Source organism: Canis aureus, chromosome 2 (genome assembly GCF_053574225.1).
Source record: "Canis aureus isolate CA01 chromosome 2, VMU_Caureus_v.1.0, whole genome shotgun sequence".
In the NCBI taxonomy this organism is placed as follows: domain Eukaryota; kingdom Metazoa; phylum Chordata; class Mammalia; order Carnivora; family Canidae; genus Canis; species Canis aureus.
Window position 1 is genome coordinate 90,417,965 of NC_135612.1, and position 24,716 is coordinate 90,442,680.

General features: G+C 38.6%; 1 protein-coding gene across 1 annotated transcript in view; it reads left to right on the forward strand.

The window, feature by feature from the left end:
• The first annotated feature begins 470 nt into the window (after positions 1-470).
• LOC144291330 (uncharacterized) overlaps positions 471-24,716 on the forward strand; it is a 30,037-nt gene continuing 5,791 nt past the window's right edge. The window contains exons 1-3 of the mRNA XM_077860879.1: positions 471-851; positions 10,255-10,347; positions 22,348-22,466. Of these exons, the coding sequence (XP_077717005.1) occupies positions 783-851; positions 10,255-10,347; positions 22,348-22,466 (281 nt within the window). The 5' untranslated portion in view covers positions 471-782. The remainder of the gene's footprint in view (positions 852-10,254; positions 10,348-22,347; positions 22,467-24,716) is intronic.

The window sequence follows — 24,716 nt, forward strand, 5'->3', positions numbered from 1 at the left end:
TACTAGGTATAAAGGAAGACTTTGCTGACTCTTCAGTGGGAACAACTGGATCCAATCATCCTAGACTAGCAGCATGATATAAATTAACACCCAGGCTCTTAATCTTGGTCAAAAAGTCCCAGCCAAATTCCCCAGTTTGTCATAATTTGTCATCTTTGGTCTAAAGGTACCATGTTTTCTGAGTTCAGGCATATGGGAGGGAGGTATGTACTTCCTCTTACCCGTGGGATGGCTGATGGGAGTGACCTTAACCTAATAAGTGGATGTGGGAGAACTGAAAGATTCACAGGGTCCCCAAGTCAACCCGAGGAAACAGAATATGTTCCATAGCACTGACAAGGGTGTGGCCTTTTCGCAGTGCAGCCAACCCCTCCCTTTATAGCATCAAAAACCCGTTGCCGTGGATTCTTCTCTCCTGAACTTGCTACCACAGAAGTAGTAAATATTTCAATCTTCTCAGTGCACTGAAATGCGTCCCTAACAGCTAGCACAGGTTTTTGTAGGTGAGCACAAGGTTAACTTCACTCTCCCTGTAAACACTTTTACTTCATCATTTTTCAGTGTTAGGTAATAACAAGCTGGAAAAAAAAAAAAAGCTTCTAACAAATTGTCTGGTGCAAGATTCAAGCTAATTAAATAAACATGGCTCCTGGTGTCTTGAAATTATGTTTAAATAGAAAATATTGATAAAGGAAAGCATATTGAGAAACCTAAGGCTTTCCCTTCACATTCATTTAAGCAAGACATTACGGAGCATTTAATTCGAGGCAGGCACCGTGCAGATGCGTGCGAGTAACCGACTACTTGGAAAAACAGATGTGCTCACGGGGAAGCAAAGAACAAAACAGAAGGTAACAAGCGCCATGTTGGGTTAATAAGCAAGGCAAAGGGGGAAAGCAGCAAAAGGAAAAATAGACTTTCACGGCATCCAGCCCTAGTTTTTGGTTCCATTCCTCATAATGTTAATTACTTGTCCAATGTCTGGTTTTCTTTTAAAATATGAATTCCAGGAAGGCAGAGTCAGTGCATTTTTTTTCCTGGGGTATTACAGGCACCTAGTTTTAGGGACATAATTCATAAAGGAGCTTCAGCCAGGGTAACACAGACTCTGGAAACTGACCCAAAGATCCTATTTGATATATTTTTTTTTACGACGAGTCCTCAGGGAACCATGGGGCTGATGACCATCTCTTTCACCTGGTGAGCAGATAGGCCCAGAGCCAGAGTCTACATAGCACTTGGAAGAGGCCAAGAGGCCGTAACAAAATCTCATGGGAATGGCAAACGGAGCTTCTCAAAGCACCTGACGAAATTCCCACCCCGCTCAGGCAGGAGAGATTGCAGTGGGATATCTTCATGGGAATCGGTGGCCAGGGATGTTTGCCCTTCCTATAAAGCTTATCCCACTCAGTCCCCTGGTTTGTACAGCTGTGTCCGGGGCATCGAGTTGAATGCTTTACTGACAATAAAGGAACTTGCATTCTTTTCCTTTTCTTATTAATATTTTCCCGCAGGGTCAATCACTGCTTACTCGCACCAATCCAGACACTTAATTAAGTGTTCAATAAGCAGTTTTTGAATGCATGAATATTACATGGATACATTTTTCTGATTATAGAAGTCATTTATGGACATATTAAAAATTTAGAGAATGTGAAAATGCAAGGATGACTATTAAAACCTACTCCAACCTCTATCAGCACAGCCAAACTTGTCTAGCATTTAATTTCTATAATTCCAGATACCCTTCTGCGTAGACATATGAATATGTATAAAATGCAAGGGGGGAAAAAAAAGCCCCAGGAACATATGGAAGACGTCCTCCCTCTTCAAAATATTTTAAGAAAGCTATGATATTTGAAAGGAAAGGCTGGGGCGTGGTGGGAGGTCATAGTTTGCTTTGCAGTCATCACATCTCTGACATTTATTTCCTAATTCTTTGATTCCTCAAAGGTTGAGAGCGATGTATTAAAGACTCTCACGAAGCAGCACCCAGCTTTGCCTGGTACTTCTAACGAGTTTCTGACATCCAGAGTAAAACCTGTTGATGATTGTCCACTCTGAGGCTTGATTGTGTGTTGAACGGTGTGACCACGCTCGCAAGTCTTTGCCATCAGTCCTGCGATCCCTCCTGCCTTTTTGTTGGACTTGGCGGAACACCGGTTCATTTTGTACTTTAATGTTCCTGTAAACTTCCATTGCATCTCAGGGAGTTAGTTCTTTCCTTTAGCATCTTAGTTTCCTCATCTGTCAAACGGGAGTGAAGGTAATACTGCCCGAGATGCTTCCCGTGAAGACGAAATGAATCGGGCAACCTGTGAAGTACTCAGGCCGGGCCTGGCGGTCCGCAGCCAGCTCTTACTACCTCGAATGTGGGACTTGTGTCTTTTGCATATTTTATCTCAGTCTGCGGATTCTTGCCCTTCAATAAATCATTTTCTCCCTGTTCCTTTATTATTAGAATTGATTCGGTTGGTTTCATGTCTTTATTTTATGCTTTAAAATAACCGTATTCCCTTCGTGTTCTTTCTCCAACACTACGGACCATATTTATTTGCATTTGTTTTGTAGAAATTTGGAAAAAAAAATACATCCCATTTTAAACTTTTGGTTTAAATGAGGGGTTATTTTTACGTATTTTAAAATATGTTTTCAGACTCTATTTCTATGATTATCAAAGCGTACAGACATTTTTTTTCCCTCCGCCTTCTGTATGAAACAGAATTTAGCATTCTTTCCCACTTCTGCTTCTATCATCCAGTTATGTTAATGTAGTGTAAGGATTTGGATATCAGTTGTTGCTATTGATGATAACTTCTATCCTGTCTCTCAATAATGATTTTCCATGTCCCCTTCCTTTTATTAGCACTATTTACGATAGAGACCCAGTATCATCCCAGTTTCTATGCTGACATCTGTGTTATAAAATACCTTTCCCTGTTATTGAGCTCTTGATTTTGACTCACTTCAGTGTTTGCTGGAAAATGTCTCCAGCTCTTTTTCCCCTGGGTAGCCATGTGGGTGGTTTCTTTTTTCTGAGATTTCGCGTTATTTTAGAATTCCTTTCTTTTGGCTTTATACGCCAATGAAGACTTGCAGGGTATAAAAATTTATGGATCACAAACTTTTCTCTCATCACAGTTTTGTGAATGTTGCTTCGGTACATTCTAGTCTTTAATATTACAGGGCAGTCGGAGGCCAGCTCGATTTTGTCCCTTTTTACACACATTTCTGTTTCCCTCGTGCGTGTTCGGGCATCGGATTTTTCCCCTCTGTTGTTACAATTAAAATCTCCTCACACGAAGTGTCTAGATGTCTTGCTTTATGTCTTGCCTCAAACACTCTGATCTCCTTTCATCTACCATCTTAAGACATATTCCACTTGCTAAAAATTTCTCTTCGAACATACCAGGGCTTCTTCCTCAGTTCAGTTGTCCTGGCTCCCTCTGCGAGGCTCTTCGTGGGCCTTGGGGGCTTCTTCTTTTCCCGTCCTCACATCTGTTAACGTCTCTTCTGTGATCCCTTCCTCACAGGCTCCCTCCACCCCAACCCCACTGACTGAATTTTCCCATTTCCACTGTCACCACTAAGCCTTTCTAAGCAGATTTTCATTTTGCTATTTTAGTTTTCGAACTGTACTCTTCTCACTTTACTCCCTGATTATATCAGCGTGTTGTCTCCGAATCACTCACGCTCCCCTTTTACCCCATCCTGCTCATCCTGCTACCCTTCCATACGCCGTGATTTCTGCTCTTTTTCACAGAGGCCACGGCTGCTTGCTTCTCCCTGATGATGTTGTCGTAAGTTTTCGTTGTTGGGCCTGTACTTAATTCTCTCTGTTGTTAAGGGAATGCCACAGAAACTTTCTTCCGGGGTCCAGTTCCTCATCGCTTGCCTCTTCCTCTCCATCAGTGTGGTCCAAATGGAAGAGTTCATCTTCACATTTCCAGCTCCCTTCTGTGTGACCTTCAGCCATCCCTCTGGCTGCATCCTTTATGCTATACTGATTTCTGAAAGTCCATGTTTCTGATGAATTATCATCCTGCCTATACTCTCTGACAGAGGAAATGCCATCGTGCTTTTTATTTTATGCTTCTCTCACGAGGAGCTAAAACACCAAGCCAGCCTGCCTTCTCTCCTCAACTCAGAATTCTACTGAATCATCTGTTTTGTTACCCTACAGACCTCTATAAACAAGCGAGCTAAAAGCCAGTGAATGCATGAGCAATACAGTTCATTTTTACTTTCTTCCAGGTAAAAAGGACTACTCTGGTTTATAAAATACATCATAAACCAGTCTGCTATAGATTTTCTTAACTTGGGCCATCTGTCTTAAATTTTGTGAAAATGCTGCTCAGATTCTGAGAGTAGGTTGTCAGTCAAAATGGGTTTTGGGTATTTTTGTGAGTGTTTCTGTTTGTGTGCATTCAAATGTTCAGGTTATCTATAGGCTTTGCAGTGAGGAGTGGAAAGCCTGCGGTGGGGGCTGCCGGCCAAAGTCTATTTTTCAAGAGAATCATTTCTGTCGGAGATGGTGGTGGAGGTAGTTGGAGAGTGGGACAGTTTCATGGACATGGTGGTATTTTGATTTAAGGGACTTGAGTGATTTATAAAATTGAGAGTCTGAGAAGCAGGAAAGGCATTTCAGACCATACACGATTATCTGAATACTAGTTAAGAACATGAGAAAACAGGAAAGAGGAAAAATCCCAAGAGATAACTGGAGATATTTGAGGTTTTATAAATCTATGTAATCATAATCATATTGTAAGCTAGAACTCGCTAAAACAGGATTGGGTCTGAAGTGCTTAAACATGCAAAGATCATCTATTCTGAAGTGTGTGTGTGAAGACTAAATAAAGCAGTTTCAAGCTTATCTATATTCAGGATACTACAGAGCGATTTGTGGTCTGCCTACCCTTTTAAGTAAGGACAAATGCTCCTCTGTTTATGTGGTTTGGTCAACGGAATCTTTATAATTAGATGGATAAGCCATGCCCATATCAGCAATTTGAAGAAGCTCTGATGATTTTATTTGATAATTTGGCTTTTAAAAATGTAGCAGTTCTCTTTCAATTCGTAGCCTCCGCTTCTATTACACGGTTTTATTGATGAGCGTTTGCTTCTTGTCACTTGTAAATGGTTACTTTATTTAAAACTGTGCCTAATGCATTTTGGTAGGACCAAAATGTCCGCTCATTAAAACTGGTGACATTAAGTCATATTACTCTCATTGAAATGGTTGCTAAGAAAATCATCAGCTCAGGCAATACCAACTGTATTTCAATGGACAAATTAATCTTTTCTTGAAAGCCTCATCTAATCTCCCTTGTTCAACAGGAAGTTTTCTGCCTTGTAGGCATTTGTGATCTTTTGGCAGTAAAGAAGAAATATGATCTTTATAAGTAGAACTTTAAATGATTTTTTGAGAGTAGGAACGCATAAATGTTCTAAAAATAAGATTGACTCTACTTGAATGCAAGTTTCAAAGGGAATGGATTTATAAAGTATTTATTTCTGATAGAAATACCAGTTGGCAGAAAAAAGCACTCTCTTATAGCAGGCAGAGAATAGGATTGTAAGGAAACCATGGAAAAATCTTGATTTATTAAAAATAACGTTCGTATTTTTCTCAGACTTCTGACCTTGAACAAAAACCTGTGTATCCAGGTTTTCCTATCTATGAAGTGTGTTCATTCTTTCTACCTTATTTGGAAGGTCATTATGGAGATTAATGATGGCTTTTCAGGGATAAGTTCTGTGTAACTTCTTTTACCAGGAGAGCATGAATACGTTGCCCTTCGGTGAAGTTAGCGCGGACTGAAGTGGCTCCACCAGCTACGCTGTGAGCTGTTGCCTCTCACTACACAGGGAGGTTCAGTGGAAAGATCTTTGGGTGTGTCTGCCCTGTTTCCAGCAATTTCCTGAGGACGATCTCAAAAGGAGTCACTGTTTTTAATTACTCCACGCAATGCTGTCAGTCTGCGTTTATTGTTTTTCCCAGGCAGCCACAGCCAAAGAAACATATTTGAAGTTGTGTCTCAGTGTGCATGGGACATTTCCAGCTGTACCACACAAACTCAAGTGGCAGATGCTTGGATAGCCTGCAGCAACCTCTCCCCAGAAATCTCATCATTTCCCTGACGTGAGCACCAGCACCAGCCCAATAGACCAACTGTATTTTAGAATATGAGGCCCAGCCTTGACATTTCCAGTGAAGTAAAGTTTGAAGGGACGACTCAGCGTTGACTATGATGTAACGAGATGCTTCACAGTCATGCTGAAAGATGAAAAATATTATACCTCTGGAAGCCTGAGGTTTGGACTTCCTTGTACACATGCAGAGGTGAGCAGGTAAGATGTCATTATTGAACAGATGGAGCTCCTATCCAAGTAAGAAGTTGGACAAGTATTTGGGTAGAATTGGAGCCAGGTTTTATAGGTAGACTCTGAAGCTCATAAAATTTTGCACCCTTTATTTAAAAAAGGGTACAAAATTAAGTATGAAAGATGAATACTTACTTTGAAAGAGAAAAGTACAACAAATTAGAAATTCAAAAGAACTGACAAATACCATGAATATAATAAACTCCAGAAAAATAGCATATTACATTTATTAAATAACTGCCAACACAATCCTAACAATCTTTTCATTTTTCTTCATTTCTTTGCTGTGTACTCTCTAGTTCCTTCTTTATATGACAATGATTTTGGCAAATGATCAAAAAAAAATCGACAGACAATTCAAGTTCCCTTTAGAGCTGTCATCAAAACAGTGTTTTTTGTTTAGAGTGCTGAGATGAAAGTCCTACTCAGAGCATCTAATTTCTTATATTACCATTACAGGTTTGTGCTCTACAAAGTTTTTGACAGATTGTGTTTTGCAAGGTTTTTGTCACCTGAAATCCACCTCTGATAACGAATGTTACCAATGAGGATGCCCGGGGTGTGATGAATGGTATACGCCATCTATCAGGGGGAGATAAACACATCTTTTGTAGCAGGAAAGGCTCTGGTGTTGGGAAGTTGAAGAAGGAAGAAAGAAAACCAAAGAGGAAAAATCAGACAGGCAAACCTGAAAAGAAAAATGGAGGAAGAGAAATAATGGAGGAGGAATAATGAGTCCCACTTTTAGGCTCTGCTAAGTATTCACCCAGACATCTCACATAATTATAAGGCCTTGCAATAACTTTTTCCTGATTTACAAATTAGAAGAATAAGGCTCAGAATGTTTAACCACTTGCTCGGTTTCTTTCTTTCTTTCTTTCTTTCTTTCTTTCTTTCTTTCTTTCTTTCTTTCTTTCTTTCTTTCTTTCTTTTTCTTTTTTCTTTCTTTCTTTCTTTCTTTCTTTCTTTCTTTCTTTCTTTCTTTCTTTCTTTCTTTCTTTCTTTCTTTCTCTTTCTTTCTTTCTTTCTTTCTTTCTTTCTTTCTTTCTTTCTTTCTTTCTTTCTTTCTTTCTTTCTTTCTTTTTTTTGATTTTTATTATTGGGGAGCCTGAGTGGCTCAGTGGTTGAGCATCTGCTTTCAGCCCAGGGTGGGATCCTGGAGACTCGGGATCGAGTCCCACGTCGGGCTCCCTGCATGAAGCCTGCTTCTCCCTCTGCCTGTGCCTCTGCCTCTTTCTGTGTCTCTAATGAATAAATAAATAAAATCTTAAAAATTTACTCATGAGAGACACAGAGAAACAAAGGCAGACTCTCAACTGCTGAGCCACCCGGGTGTCCCCCAATTTGCTCAGTTTCGTGCAGTCAGTGCCAAATGGGGCCAGAATGGAAGCCCATGTCTGCCTAATTCAGATTGTTCATCCCATAAACTCCTGTTATGCGTGTGTTTTATCTGGCGTCCTCTAAGGACTGGGGCTATTAGAACAAATAAAATGTTTTTTTTGTGTGTTTTCAAGTCAGTTACTGTTTCCCATGGACAGTACTTGCAGAATGAGTAGTTTCTCACCAGAAAGGAGACAAACGTCCTAAGCAGTGCCGGATGCATCAGCAGAGACAAAGTGGTCTCTGTCAGGGAGGAGTATCAGGGACCATTTCTCCCAACATCCGGGCTGCTGTTGCGGTTTGGCTCTTGGACCCTCAGCTCCGCACCATGGTGTGAGAAATGAAATGCACAGCTTGTCCTGTGCGGCCTTTTAGCACCCTCGCTTTTCTTCTTGCGATTTTCGTCTTTGAAGAGGTATCCCTAGGTTGTAGGAAAGGCAACATAAACCACAAAACCATTTCAGTGCTTAAGGATTTCCATCGTGTGTTTATCAGATCAGGTAGGTTGGTGGCTATTGATGCAGGGGGTGGTTAATTCAAATTAATTAACACTCCTCAGTGCGTAGACACTGGTATAGTTCCCTAAAAGGCATGAAGCACTTAGTAGCATGTCACGATTCCAGCACATGCTTTCAACTAATTTAATGATGGGGATGAAGATCAAAGTGAGTGCTGCAATAATGCACATTTAACAATATTTGTTCCATTACTGCAGGCCTTGATTATCTGAAATGGGAGCACAGTAGTAGATGGCATTTTGATTTGCACCCTAGGACGAGTAAAATAGTTGCATGTCAACCAGGATGAGATATATAGAATGTGTTAAACCAATCTTGTCATTTAATATCTGATGAATTACGAGTGATCACCCTTCCTGAGATATGTCAGTTTCTTCTGGTAGCACACGAGGTATTGTAGTTAGAGCCAGTACAAATTGCTGTCTAAATGTATGTTCAATTTAACAACTGTCTGTTAAAGTTATCAACACATTCCGACATCCATTATACAAAAGAACCCCTTCATGCATTAAGGCAGAGTGATTATCAAAATGGTGCAGGAAAGGGAAATACCCTTTGGTGCACCTTATAAAACTGCACAGGCAACAGTTTGGAAAGTAGGCATTTTTACGGCATGGGAATATATAGTATAAATTTGATGTGGCAGTAAAATTTTTTAAAAAAAGAGCAAGAGCAAAGAAATAAAAATCTTTCCATATTGCGCACATGCTAACCCCTACTCTCTGAAACCATAAAAAGCATAAAACACCCAGCAGGTGTTTTAAAACTTAAATTAAATTAATTACCAACACATTATTATTGATTTCAGAAATGCTGAAGAGGGAAAATAAAAAAAGTATGTGTTGACATAATGGTACATGGGGTATTTGAAAACAAATATAATAAAACATAAACAGGTTCAATTGGATGTATTCTGTTCACAAAATAGCAACTAATAGCATAGTTAAGCGACTGGGCTGTTGGACTATTAGGTCATAGATTATTCAGGAAGGGTAGAGGGCATGTGGATCGGGACCAATTAGGAAGGAGAACAAGCTACATAAGTAGTTTCCAGAGGAAAGAGGTGGCAGGTAGCATGTTAGAATGAGAATATAAATAAAATACTGTATGTATTATGCTTTATAGATACTCCATAGGCATATACTAAATGAATGGAATTAGGAAATAGTATATATCTTTTAATTTATTTAGCTCTTTTGAATTAAATTAGACACAATTCAGTAAACAACAAGCACCTACATGCCCCTGGCAGCGTAGTGGACGTCATGCAAAATCAATATAACGGTTTCTACTCCTTCTTCCAAACATGTGCGTGTCATTACCGCATTTCCCCACTATCTCCTAATTACGTGAGCACTTACAGGAAGCTCTACAGAATAGAGCTGAGAGCTTGGTCTTGGGAATAGTTAACAAACTTGGGTTCAAATTCTGATCCTGCTACTTGCTCATGCTGTAATACTGGGCAATTTATTTTAACCCTTCTGTGCCTCAGTTATCCCTTTCATAAAATGAATAAATGAATCTAGCTCATAGGATTGTAAGGATTAAATAGGATTTAACTTGAACCCGGGGTCCAGTGCTTAAGAAGGTCTCAATAAACAAAGTTATTTGTTCACTCGTTTTCCTGTGGGCCCTTTGAGAATGGCCCATATTGAAGAATACGTTTTTATTTATCTTAGAATCCTGCCCATCTGACCCAGTGTGTGATGTCCACCGTGCATCTTGCTGTTATCTATTTGTAGAATGAACAGAATAAAAAACACCTTACAAAACCGCTCTTCTTATTTATCGTGTTTGAATTTTCACCACAGGTTTGTATTGGAGATAGCACATACATAGGTAGCTAACTTCTCCAGCACCCAGCCTGGGATATAATATGAGACAAAAAGAAAACCCGGGGTGCTCACTGATGTGTCATTCTTTGGATCCCAAGCTCCCTAGCTATTCTGATTTTCTCTCCATTTTTCAGATTCTGGTTATTCTTGCTTTACATGTAATGTCTGGGGGCTTCGCTGTACTCAGTGGGAGAAGGGAAAATCACAACTATTTCATCTTTCTGGAGGTATGATTCTCTTGTATAACTAGATTTTAACTAACTTAACAATAATACCAATGGCCTTAGAGTTAGCTTGACTCGGATTTAAATCCTGTCTCTTCCTTAATCACCAATGACCTCTGGACAGACATTCACCCTATGTCATATTTACTATTCTCAGTGGGAAGTTTCTAGGAATAATGTAAGCCACTTGATAAAACCTAGATAAAGTATATGGGATAGTTTAGTCTTCTAGAGCAAGACACTCATTTTATGGAGGGTCAAATATCCACAAAACTTCATCAGAAAAACTTGATGAGGCAAGTAGGTTTATTCAACCTACTTCAGAAAGGGAGACCATCACTTGGGCATGAAGAGACCTCAGTGGAAGGCTCCAGGCCTCAGAGGAATGAACTTTCTGAGTCAAGCATGCTTAGCCATGACAGTAAGGATGTCTCAACCGGATTTTGGTGGGCATTCTAAGATTGTCAAAAGTTGACTCCTTCGCAAGCCTACCAGAATCACCTGTTGATGTGAAAGCTAGAATTATTACCCTACTCCAGTAAGAAGGGGCACCAACAAGATGGGGAGTTCAAAAGAGAGTATTTATAGGGGTTGGGACCTGAGATCAAGAGCTTGAAGATGATCTTTCAAGGTGAAGGTCTTTATTAGGTTCTACAGGGAAACAGAATCAATAGGATATATATGGGGCTATAAGAAATTTGTTATAGGAATTTGTTCACATGACTATGGAGGTTGAAAAGTCCCATGATCTGCTGTCTGCAATCTTCAGACCTGGGAAAGCCAGTGGTATGATTCAGACATCATAAACATGAGAAGGCAGCAGAATGGTGTGAGGCTCAGAGTCAGAAGCCAGAAAATCAGGAGCTCCAATGTCTGAGGGCAGGAGAAGGTGGTCATTGCATGTCAAGAGGAGAGAGAAAATTTCTTCTTCTTCATCTTTTTGTTCTACTTGGGCCCTCAGTTGTTTGGATGATGCCCAGTCACATTGGGGAAGGTGATCTTTACTCAATCTGCTACTCTTTTTTGGGAACACCTCAGAGACATACCCAGAAACGAAGTTTTTACCAGCTGGGCATTACTTAGCCCAGAGCAGGTGATGCATAAAATTAGCCATTATAGGGACTGATTGCAATTAGGTGCACGAGACATGGTATAGGATTAGGGAGGTAATATTATATGAGATTCTGCTGATGGGTAAGCAAGCTCTTGGCCCAGATGTGTATAGAGTGATGATAAAAGAACGAATAGCCTACATGAGAAAATTGGTTTTTTTTTTACTATTTATTTTATTATTTGAGTATAGTCGACACACTGCATTAAGTTTCTGGGGTACAACTCAGTGATTTGACAAGGTTTTACATTATGCTGTGCTCGCCACAAGTATAGCTACCATCCGTCCCATTACATCACTATTATGATGTCGTTGACTACATTTCCTATGCTCCACATTATTGTTCCCATGACTTATTTATTTCATATCTAGAGGGTGGTATCTCCCTCTCCCCATCCATTTTGCCTGGCCTCCCACCTGCCCCTGACCCCTCTGGCAACCATCAGTTTGTTCTTTGTATTTATTGTTTTGATTCTGCTTGTTTGTTCATCCATTTTTTAAGATTCCATTTATGAATGGAATCATATGGTATTTGCCTTTCTCAGTCTGACTTGTTTCACTTAGCCTAATACCCTCTAGGTCCATTCATATTGTCTCAAATGACATCATTTCATTCTTTTTCATGGCTGTGTAATATTCCTGTGTGTGTGTGTGTGTGTGTGTGTGTGTGTGTGTTTCCATGCTTGGCTATTGTAAATAATGCTCCAATAAACAGAAAGGTGTTTGTACGTTCTCAGATTAGTGTTTTCACTATCCCTGGGTAAATACCGAATAGTAGAGAAAATTCTTTATCCAGAAAATTTGTTTGTAGGAATTTTCTAAAACAAGCAATGAAGACAGTTGTTGGTTTATGGACTATTCTTCCTGGAGAAGAATTTCATAGAAAAAATAAGTAATTCATGTTGCTACAGGTGGTCTCAGTTCTATATCCTGGTAGTCATGTTATGTGGATATAGATGAGTTCAATTTTAAAGTGGTCTAAAGTATAGAGATATTTTCTACTAATAATAGAGAAGTTATAAGAAATACATATACTTATTGGATTATCACATTTTCCATGCACATTCAAAGGCCTGATACAAATGCTGCCTTCTAAATAAGACCTGCTAAATTCTCTAAATTGAAATAGATCTGTTTTTCATACTCTTAAGAATTTTTATGTTTCTATGATGATAGGCATATATTTTACCTGAAGGTTTGAAATCTCTTCTTTTTGTCAAAGAAAGGTAGCTATATTTAAACTTGGGTTATCACCAATACTGAAGTCACTTTTTTTCCAATGGAAGTACAGTTTCATATCAAGCTATTTTTAAAGAACATTCATTCACATCCCCGGCTGGAGTGGTGCATTTATTAGTTGGTGAGCCTACATTGACACATTTTAGTCATCTGAAGTCCATAGTTCACATTTTAGTTTACACTTGGTGCTGGACATTCTATGGGTCTGGATAAATGTATGATAACAAGTATCCATCATCATGGTATCATACAGAATATTTTCACTGCTTTAAAAACCCTCATTGCTCCACCTATTCACCCTCACCCTCTTCCCCAGGCCCCAGCTAATCTTTTGACTATCTTTAGTTTTGCCTTTTTCAGAATGTTATTTAATTGGAGTCATACAAGGTGTAGCCTTTTCTGATTGATTCTCTCACTTAGTAATATATATTTAAGATCCCTGTCCTCCCTGATACCTTTTCGGGTTTTGATAGCTCATTTCTTCTTAGTGTTAAATGATCTTCTAAATTCTCAATGTCTAAATGTACCATTCATTATTTATTTAATCCATTCACCTACTGAAGGACATCTTGGTTGCCTCTAAGTTTTGGTAATTAGGAATAAAACTACTCTAAACATTCCTGTGCAGATTTTTGTTTATAGCTTTATTTTTTATCAGTCATTATTTTTTTTTTTTTACAATACTATTATGACAACCATAATAGAACCTATTGCAGGGCCTAGAAGGGAGTAAGTAGGTGTTAAATTCACCCTTTTTGAATTGGCGAAGTTCTCAATAAAATTTAGCATATTTTTTATTTTTATTATTTATTTTATTTTTCAAAGATTATTTATTTATTTATTTATATATATATATATTTATTTATTTAGAGGCAGAGACACAGGCAGAGGGAGAAGCAGGCTCCCTGTGGGGAGTCCAATGTGAGACTCAATCCCAGGACCCCGGGGTCACGCCCTGAGCTGAAGGCAGACGCTCAACCTCAGAGCCACCTGGGGGCCCCTATGTATAGTTTGTATTTAAATTATTGTGTGTAGATTTTGTCCTTTGAGTATGAGCTTCCAGAGGGTAGATTGATCTTTCCATCCAACTACTCCTCCATTCCTATTTGCCACCACACCTCTTCTCCCACCCCATGACTAAAGATAGAAAATACATTAAGTACTGAGGGAATAAAAAAGAGAACTAATTGTAATGTTTACCAAGGCTATTTAAAAAAAACACAAAAACTTTCATAGTCTATATGATTCACTAAGTAGCTTAGGAAAAATGAAGTATTTTTTAAAAAAAATTTCATTGAATTATTGTTCTAAAGCTTATATCCTATAATGAAATACACAGAATATTTTTAGTTTGCTTCAAGGTGATTTTATTTTAGATACTGAGTTATTGAAATATGGTTTCTATAGAAACTGTATAAGTATACTGACCCTTGAAGATAGAATTGAAAACATTTATTGTCTCGTAAAAATTTTCACTGTCATTTCTAACTACTTTATATCAGTGAATTGCAGTTTCCTAGATTATATGTAATATAATACTAACACTGTAGAACAGAATTTTAAGGACAAATATTCTTTTTTACCCCCCAAATTAACTGCTATCCCTTATGATGGTGGTAAGATCTAAAAGGTCATCTTTGGATTAGTTTGCAATTGCATATAAATTCTTCATTTTAGAGCCCATGTTTGAGGTCAGTATCAATGCTTAGTTTAGAATTCTGGGCTTTGTGATCTCACTCGGAGGATATTTAAAAGCTATGCCTAGGTAATAGGATTTGGGAAACTGTTTATTCTTTTATGAATCTCTTGCCTAAACCTATATACATCGCACATATGTTTTTCCCCCCCTTTGCTTACCTGATTTAATTTAATGTCAGATACTAATTGGCAGTAAGTTTGTTTGGGGAAAAGTCAATGTCCATAAAGAATAAGGAGTTTAATATCACAAAATAGCATTTTTGCTTATGGTAAATAAATATGAGCATTCCTAGTAAAAGTTTAAACATTCTGTTGTGTTTTTAATGAAAAGGTCATAGAAACAAGCAACTCCTTCCATCAAGAGGTGGAACCTATTTTCCACCCGTGGAATCTGGGTGTGACCTTGTGACTTGCTTTAGCTAAAGTGACAGTAAATGTGGTTATGCTTTTTATGAATTTATGGGAAACCCATCAAATTCTAGAGAAAGTACTACTGCTTATGCTAAAAATGAGAGTTAATTTCAATTAGGAAGTGTTTTGGGGTCCCCAATTTTTTAGAGGTAGAAATCAGGCTGAGCACGCTACTTGGGTATTTCTTTTATATAAGGAAGAATGACTCTGAGGGCAGAGCTGAGAACCATGGAGAAAAGTAGACTTGGGGAAGTAGACTTCCTTGTAGGAAGCAGATGCCAGCTGTAATCAAGAAAAACTGTCTCCAGAGTAATGTGACCTGATACCATGTGCTTGGCTCACGTTCACAATTTCTATGGACCAATGTCTTCTGTTCTTTTTCTTCTGGAATGAGAGTGTCTCATGTGGACATTCTGTCCATGGGAAGACTAAGGGAAAGTAATTTATCTTTTTAGTTTACATGTCACTGAATCTATAGAGATGCATTTTAGAAGCCACATTCATTTTACATTAGATACAGATTATCGGAAACAGGATTTTCAGCCCCATTCTAAAATCTGTTGCAATTTTTTTGGAGTTTTTAGGGAGGATGAGTTACTTTGCAAATAGGAGGGATGTGGTCATAGGTTGAACTGTGGTAAATTGAAAAAATAAAAAGCCTGCAGTATTTTTTAGCTCCTCTTATCAAGAAACAGGCAGAGACTATTTTTCCACTCCTTGTGACTGAGATTAGCCAATGGAATATTGTGCATTGGGGATTTCTTTGTTTTGATGCTTTTTAAATACAGTCACAGGGAAATCCTGTGGTCAGTCCGCAAGATCATGACAGGTATGTGGTCCAGTCATCCCTTACCTTTCTAGACAAAATTCAAGCGTGTGAATGAAGTCTTCTGACACAAGGCAGAAGATTTTCACATTTGTTATAACTTACCTGCCAGTTGAGAATTGACTGCAAATGAACGAGTGAATGTAATATTGACAAAGGAGGTGAGATGCATCACCTTAGTCATGACCAAATTGCTGACACTCAGGATCATGAGAAAACAAATCTGGTCTTTTAAGACATAATGTTTTGAGGGTATTTTTTATGTGGCAATAGATAACTGATAAATTAACTGATAAATGCAAATCCATTTACTTACACAACAAATGTTTATCATGCATCCATTATGTGCCGTTTTCCTATCTTTGGCATAGAAAAGTCTTTATCCAATAGGATTATCAAATGTGATACTAAAATAAAAATTAACATATGGAATTACAAGATCTAAGCTATAAGTAAATGGCTTATTATTTTAAGTATACTGACCATTCACAAAGAAATGGACTTAAAAGAAAACTGGGGTGCTTGGGTAGTTCAGTTGGTTGGGCATCTACCTCTTGGTTTTGGTTCAGGTCATGATCTCAGGGTCGAGAGATTGAGCCCTGTGTTGGGCTATGGGCTACATGCTCACTGTGGAGTCTGCTTGGGATTCTTTGCCTCTCCCTGTCCCCTTGTCCTGCCCTCCACTCCCACTCTCTCTTAAAATAAATAAATAAATAAATAAATAAATAAATAAATAAATAAATATATATATCTTTAAAAAATAAAGCATTACCCATGCTGTGTTCCTGTGGACAGCTTCCATTAAGCAGCATTATCTGCTTAATATTCATATCTCTTAATTTTAGTAAACACACTGATTTTTACTGGTAAAGAATTTACTAGCCAAATATTATTCTGTGAATTTTGTGAGAGCTGATCTTTCCCTCTTTTCTGAGATAGAAATATCACCAAATCAGAGTGCTGTACCACCTGCCTAGGATATGTTTCAAGGAGTACATAAATGTCCTTACTTAACCCATTTTCTAGGAGCTCTCTTCTGAGACTTTTATTGGAAAAAAGAAGCTTTCCCCTTTTTGAGTAGCTGAGAGGATGGAGTTGCTTGCTGTCACCTTGCTACCGAAGTAGATACTGATTTAGTGTGGACTCAAAAAAGAATAAAACTGAAATGGAAAGAATGAAACTGAATCCTGATGACATTTGAGATCCTGACTCTAGCTTGCTTGAAGCCCGATGTAGCCTTGGAATTTTTAGTTTTGTGATCCAACAAATTCCTTGAAGTCTAATAAAGTTGGGTTTCCAAAATTTGCAACCAAAATAGTTCTGGCTAATAGCATAGCCTGGCATGAGAGTATGTGTTACATGTTATGTTTGACAGAACCCATTTTCCCAAATAATCTCTCCTCCCACTCTATTTTTATCCCTCCGATTTGGCTTTATATATTAAAAAACCATGGAAAGCCCTTTCCAGCTGCATATGGATGACTTTCCTGTGCAGTATTCTTGTGGACAGCTTCCATTTGTGGTGGACTTGTCTGCATGGAGTTTGACAACAAGAACCAACATCTTCCTAATGGAAGAGTCTATATCCTTTTGACAATGTGTATCCAAATTAATAAAAACGTCTTTATCTCTGGACTTGTATGTAATAGAGAAATTAGTTTTTATTTTCTTTAAGTAAATATATTTTAATATCTTTGTGTTATAGCACTTTTGCATTTATCATAACTAATCTTGATTTTTCTTGGAATCTAGTGAATTATTCGATATAATGTGTTATTTTTCCAGATAGGTTTAATGTAAGAAACAGAAACATCTGTAGGTCTATCATGCTGAATGGTATTGACACTTAGAAAATAGTTCAAAGAGTAGAAGAGTAAGGTTAGATGCCACACTGGACCTCTGGTGTTAGGGGCGTATTACTGTGGCTGTGACACACAACAGGGAGAAGTTTTTTGCTCTTTCCAGAATGACCATTACCTTTACAAGTGCTTCAATTACTAGACACAGAAATGTAGAATATGCACCTTGAAAAATCCCTTGCCTGTTGGACTTTATTTGAAGAAACATTTTTCCTTTTACTTCTGTCTTCCAAAAACCATGCAAGTGCAACTCACTAATAGAAATCTCATTGCAGGGGCACTTGGGAGGCTCAGTAGGTTAAACACCTGCCTTCAGCTCAGGTCATGATCCCAGGGTCCTGGGATTGAGCCTTGTGTTTGGCTCCCTGCTCAGCAGGGAGCCTGCTTCTCCTTCTCTCTCTGCAGCTGCTTCCCCTGCTTGTGCTCTCTCTCTCTCTCTCTCTCTATCTCTATCTCTCTCTGTAAAATAAATAAACAAAATCTTAAAAAAAATAATTAAAAAAAAAAGAATCCTAATTGCATCTAAGTTCTTTGCTATCTGGTATTTTGGAAAATGTGGTCCTTGACTTCCAACCTCTGAGACAGAAAGAGATAATATGGAAGGTGGAAAGGGATAAATTTAGTTAAAGTAACTGTCTTATCAGAGTTCTAGGTGGAGGTAGAGAGAGAGAGAGAGAGAGAGAGAGAGAATGGAGGAAGATGACTTTTTACAGGAACTATCTCTCATGTGGTCACTACTTCCATCCTATAGCTCACCATGTCAAAGTGAGGCCTTCTTAGTCCCTAAGAAGATAACACTGTATCCTCTTGCTCTAGAAACTTAACTGCTTTATCCCAGAAGTGATATCAATACATTTCTTCCATGAGTAGAACAAGTCATTTGATTTTGCTTAACTGCAGTGGTTCTGGGCAGTATAGGGAAACTCATAAAATACTTGATGGGCATTATTGCCAGAGTCTTGCCAGAGTCTTGCCATGTGCATAGAAAATACGTCCTTGTACTATTTTCCCCAATGTTCTATTTGGTTACTATATCTGACTTAATTCCAGAATCTCTGGGTGGTGATAATAGTTTCTACATCAGATTTAAATGTGGCTTCTCTTGGTCCAGAAGCCTATAAACTAGCAAAGCAGATTATCCCCTCACCACCACATAGCCAGTATGCAACAGGGGAGCGAGGAAAGTCAACAGCAGTGTCGGAAAGGGGAAGAATGGAGTATACTCAACAATCACTAATCCATAGTGATTCTACTGCGCTAGATAAAGGTGAATTAGAGTTTTCCCAGGAAGTGTGGAATGTTCTTTGATTGGTTCTTGATTTTGCAATCTGAGGGGAGCTCCCAAATCCATTGCTCATTGCGTTACCTGTGTCCACCCTCTAGCCGGTCTTCCCTTTCTGTACATTTCCTTGGCCCCTCTGAAAGGTGTTCAGGAGAGAAGACTTCCCTAGGAGCATTGCATTGTTTGCTTTTCTGCTGGTGAAAGTTTGGTCCTCCAAGTTTATAATTACAAGGTTTGAATCAACGTGGACTATTTCAGTCCATGCTTACAGTTTCATTGGCCGTACAACTTCCTAAAAGTCTTACTAGGCTTCTTGTCTATTTGATTCAAGTCAATTTCATGGGTCAGGAATCAGGAACACCGTACATTCTGAGACATAGTTTTCGTAGCAGCGATACGTCTTTATTTCCCAGTTATAGATCTCTCTCTTTTAATTTACTATGGACCGTTTTGAGAGTGAACATACAGCTTCTGTGGCAAGGCTTGCCCTGAATCCAGTCTTTTTGTTGAGCTAATTTATGTAAATGAAAGACACCACAGCCTTAGTCTGATCTTTGACCTGAGGGAATTTAATCAGTTGAAAGTTTTTTTTTTTAAGATTTTATGTATTTATTCATGAAAGACACAGAGAGGCAGAGACACAGGCCAAGGGAGAAGCAGACTCCCTGAGGGGAGGCCCATGTGGGACCCGATCCTAGAACTCCAGGATCATGCCCTCGGCTGAAGGCAGGCACCAAACCACCGAGCCACTCAAGGCATCTCATCAGGTGAAAGTTTTACTGGACATTTTTGACTCTCATAATCTTCACTCTAACTTTTACTGTTCTGAGGTAATAAGCACATGTCTCACTAACCTGTAAGGCTCTGAATTTCTAAATTTTATCTTTTCCCTTTTGATTCTACCTGCAAATTGATCAATTTTTTCTTGAGTTTACTTGTAATGTAACTTGTCAATAGCAGCCAATAGCAATCAATTTACCCCACCGGTGTCCTATTTTCCAACCTCTTCACATATATCCACAAATATATTGAATATATAATAGTTTTGCCAATTATTTTGTAACTGCTATTACATGGATCAATATCTTGCTGATTTCTGATATCAATTTCCTCAATTCTTGCCACCCAGCTGCTAAGTCTGCACAAGAGCAGCAACAAAGAGATCTCATCCCAGTACTTAACAACAAAATTGTTTGCTTCTTGCTCACATGAGTCTGTTTGAAGTCAGACTTTGGTCTACTGCCCTCCATGTAAGAACTCAGATAATCAATAAAGTAGAGAGAACAAAACACCCAAAGTCCTTACCCTGGAAATAAAATATTTGACCTAGATATCACAACCTACTTTGGTCCACAGCCCATCAACCAGGGCCCATTGACCACTTCTAGGCCCCAACTGTGAGGAAACGGGAAACATAGTAAAGTCCATGGAATATTTAGAGGGCTTAAGTCACCTCAATATACCTGTTCACTGGGTGATTCTATTTCTACATCTAGATCCTAAGGAAATAAAAGAGTTGTCCACAAAGATGCATAAACAAGGATATTTATTACATGGTTAGTTATAATAGTAAAACAAAATTTAAAAGACTACAAAAAAGTATGAACAATGTAATTGTCCCCCCACACAAAATGATTATATATCATTATAAATATGATGTACCTTTCTTAGAATACTGCATATCTAACAAAGTTATATTTATAAAGGACTGAGCAATCATTCCCTAGATGGCATTATATAACATTGCCAACAATAATGACAGTGATAAGTAATACACAACATGAAATGAGAACATACTGTGCTCTAGACAGTGTTCTAAGAATTCTGTAAGTACTGGCTCATCTATTTCTTGAAGAAAGCCCATTTTATATAAGAAGAAATGAAGGCACAGAGAGGTGAACAAGAGAGAAATCATTTATTAAGAGCAGAAATACAGAAAGATACAAATAAGGTATAGGTGGAAAAGAAAAACCTACCACATTCACTTAATGGACTAGAACATAGGGTCATGAGTAAGAAAATTAAGACAAGAAAATTTCATTTAAAATGGAGTCAGGAGGCCAGAAGAGGGACCTCTTATGCTCTACCACTCTAGCCTTATTTGGCAAATAGATACTACTCTATTACCCTGGCAAATGGAAGGAAGGTTTTCTTATCCAGTAATAACCTGGCCAATAAGAGACTGTCACAATTCAGCCAAAGAGGAGCCACTACACTTTGAGATCTCAGTTTACTCCAATGGATTTTTTGTTAATAAAATCCCTGACAATTCCTGTCTTTGCTCTATAAAAGAGTTTCCTCTCATTTGTCCTCTGGACTTGCCTATGGTTTTGTCATAGCTTGCATGTCCCCAGTTGCAATTCTCTGCTATTCCTCAATAAATGTTTGTGTTTTTTTTTTTTTTTCTGTTAAAATAACTGACAATTTTATTTTTAAGGTTAACAGTAAAATTGAGGGAAAATATTAGTTACAGAGATTCTGAAGTTATGTAAATCAATTTTATGTATTTACTTATGGTTGCCTTCAGAGTTCTCTTTTCTCTCATTTTTTCCCTTTTTTATAAAAAGTAGAAATATGGGATGCCAGGGTGGCTCAGCAGTTGAGCATCTGCCTTTGGCTCAGGGCATGATCCCAGGCTCCTGGGATCGAGTCCTGCATGGGGCTCCCCGCAGGGAGCCTGCTTCTCCCTCTGCCTGTGTCTCTGCCTCTCTCTGTGTCTCTCATGAATAAATAAAATTTTTTTAAAAAAGTAGAAATATGCTCCTATACCAAATTAATGGATGCATTCTTTAATTTTTAAAGTATGTTATTAGGCATAAATAAATGCCTGAGACATGAAGAAGGTATACTATAAAATCCATTGTTTGTAAACATATTATCTTTGTATTTTTATCCCAACTTAATGACAGTATCTGTCATCACTACCGAATTATATTAAATTTCCTGTGATCAAAAATCACTGTTATGTTTTTTTTTCAGATGTTTACATTGGGGAATATATATGTCAAATCATGATTATTAGATTACTGTTATTAAGCATGGAAAGGGACTCTTCAAAGATACTCTAATACATTTATTTGACAAACAGATCTATTTTTTAAATGTACTTATTATATTATGAACTACTGGAGCTCAGGACATACTTGAAAAAAAAGTATTAAAAGACCCATATTCTGCAAGAGTTTAACAGTGAAATTATATTTTTCTTTCATATTAAAATAAAACAACTTTGAAATTGTTCAAAAAATAAGGGAGATTTAGGGATGCCTGGGTAGCTCGGTCAGTTAAGCATCTGACTTGGTTTGATCTTAGGTTATGATCTTAGGGTTGTGAGATTGAGCCCAGCTTTGGGCTCTGTGCTATGTGGGAAGCTTGCTTAAGATTCTCTCTCTCTCCCTCTCCCTCTGCTCTGCCCGCACTCACTCTCTCCCTCTCAAAAAAAATGAAATAGAGAGGATTTAAAGACCTCATGTAATTGTGAGGAAATGCAAAAGAAACATGGACTGCAGGGTAGGTTTGACTCAATTGTTTAATAAAGTTATCAAGGATCCTTTCCCTCTCATTTTTCTGCTTTCAGGTGTCAGAGTTATGTCAAGGGAGGTGTCCTATTGTGGATCCAAGAGGAGTGCCACACTTCCCTCTGCTCCTTCCATCCTCCTCTGCTCTGAAGAAGAGGACAAGGGTCATTTCCCAAAGGTCTTTCATAACATGGGGAAAGCTTCTTTCCCAGAAACCCCAAGCTGGTGTCTTCTCCCATGTGCTGCCCTGAATTATGCCTCTTGCATGCTCTTGAAAAAGGCCTTAGCTAATTGGCTTATCCCTGAGACAGTCACCAAGATAAAAGGGATAGGATTGCTCTGATTGGCTTAGACTTTACAAGCCTCACCCTGGGACCTGGGGTTGATTCCTCAAGCTGCATGCATGTAACATAAGATGGACAGAGTGGAAGCCATGTGGTGGAGTCAATCGCAAAACAGGAGTCAACCCAAAAGAGTCTTTGTAACTGGCCATCCTCTAATAACCAAAGTCAAATAATTGGTACCATTTGTAGCCTGTTAAAATACTAGGCTTTATTCACCAGAAAGCAGCTATGAGAACTTAAGGAACCTGCTTAATACTTTGAAAACTTATCCTGGGCTTTCCCTGGCAATTAGAATCCATTTCAAAGATAAGGATTCCATAGTACTCTGACTTTAGGTCAATAATAATGCCCTACTATGATGAGAGAATGGGACTGTGTTTCCAGAGCGGGAGGAAGTTTGAGGAGTCTACCCTGGAAACAAAATCCCCTTATCTCATAGTTTTGGTGCCATGAGAAGCATAATGAACCCAGAACAAGTGCTGAAGGGGTAAGGAAAGAAACATATGGAGATGCCAAATATGTCATTTACCAACTTTATGTTTTCCCCCTACGGTTGGCTCACAGCCATGTTTATGGAAAATGAACAGTAATTGACACTAACCATGGTTCCCTCTTGTGACATGGTCTCTGGGTTGGATTATCTCTCTTGAGTATTTAATCATTTAAGTAATGGTCACAATCTAATTCATAAACACTCTTTCAAGATGAATTTAATTCCTCTGCAGCCTCCAAATGATAAGACAGAAGAAAGTGGGGGGCGAGGGAAAGGGTGAAGTGATCCCTAAAGTACCCTTCTGCAAAGGAAATGAAATAAATGGCATCCATATGCTTCCAGAGTGGTGTAGATTTTTCAGTCAGAATGCATACCAGTCTAAGAAATTAGGTAGGATACCTCTAGGTTCTGTTTATCCCCACCCTCAAGAGAGAGCGTTTGGATTGTGGCTATACCCTGGGGTATTTCTGGCGATTCGGCTTTTTGAAGTACCCTGCCTTGAGGAAGTGGGGTGGAGAAAGATTTCCTTGTGGATGTTAACCCACTGAAAAGTGGCACCCAGAAGGTTGAGAGCTAGCCTTAAGGAAACCTCAAGGAATTTTCTGTTATGGTAAATGTGGGAGAGTTTGATTTATATGTGCAAAAAATGAACATTTTGGCAGCGTCACAGAAATTCACATCACTGTACAGAAATATGCCCTGAGGATCTGTGTCCAGTGAGTATTCAGAGTATCATCACGATGACCGAGGAGGCCCAAAAGCAATGTACTGAATGCTTCGTTCAGAATGCAGCCCACTCGTTGTCCTTGGAATTATTGCTCAAAAACTAGTTCCAATCCTCCAAAAAGAAAAAAAAAAGTAGAGTCTAATAATTGTTTGTTATGTATCTAAAACATGGTAAAAAATACCTCGGATAAGGTGTCTAAGTTGCTCTGCAGTGCCAAAGAGCCACCTAATCATAATGCCTCAAAATAACAGACGCTTATTTCTCATTCCTTCTCCAAGACTGCGGCGGGCTAGCTGGGCAGCTCTGCTGTACATCCTCCTCACTCAGGAACTCGGGATGCAGAAACCTCCATCTTTATGCCCTGTAGTTGCCAAAGCAGAAAAAAGTAAACATAGCAATGGCACATTGGCTCTTAAAACTTCAGTCTAGAAATGATAGCATCACTTCTGCTTATATTCTTAAAAAATTTTATTTATTTGAGAGAGAGAGCACAAGCAAGGGGAGCTGCAAAGGGAAAACCTGACATGGAGCTTCATCCCAGGACCCTGAGATCATGACCTGAGCTGAAGGCAGATGCTTCATCAACTGAGCCACTCAGGTGCCCCACTTCTGCTTATATTCAGAACAAGTCAGAACAAGTCACATGGCTGCCTCTGCCTTCTACGATATAGAAAAATACATTCCTCCCATATTTCCATAAGGAGAAGTGGACACTCTTAGTGAACAGCACTAGTGACCACCCTCCTAAGCAACATAGATCCAGCTTACTGCAAATATAAAAATATCCTGGCTTCTGATAAAGAATCCATTGCTATTGATTGATATATTGTATTCGCAAAATCTCAGAAAAAAAAGAGTCCATTG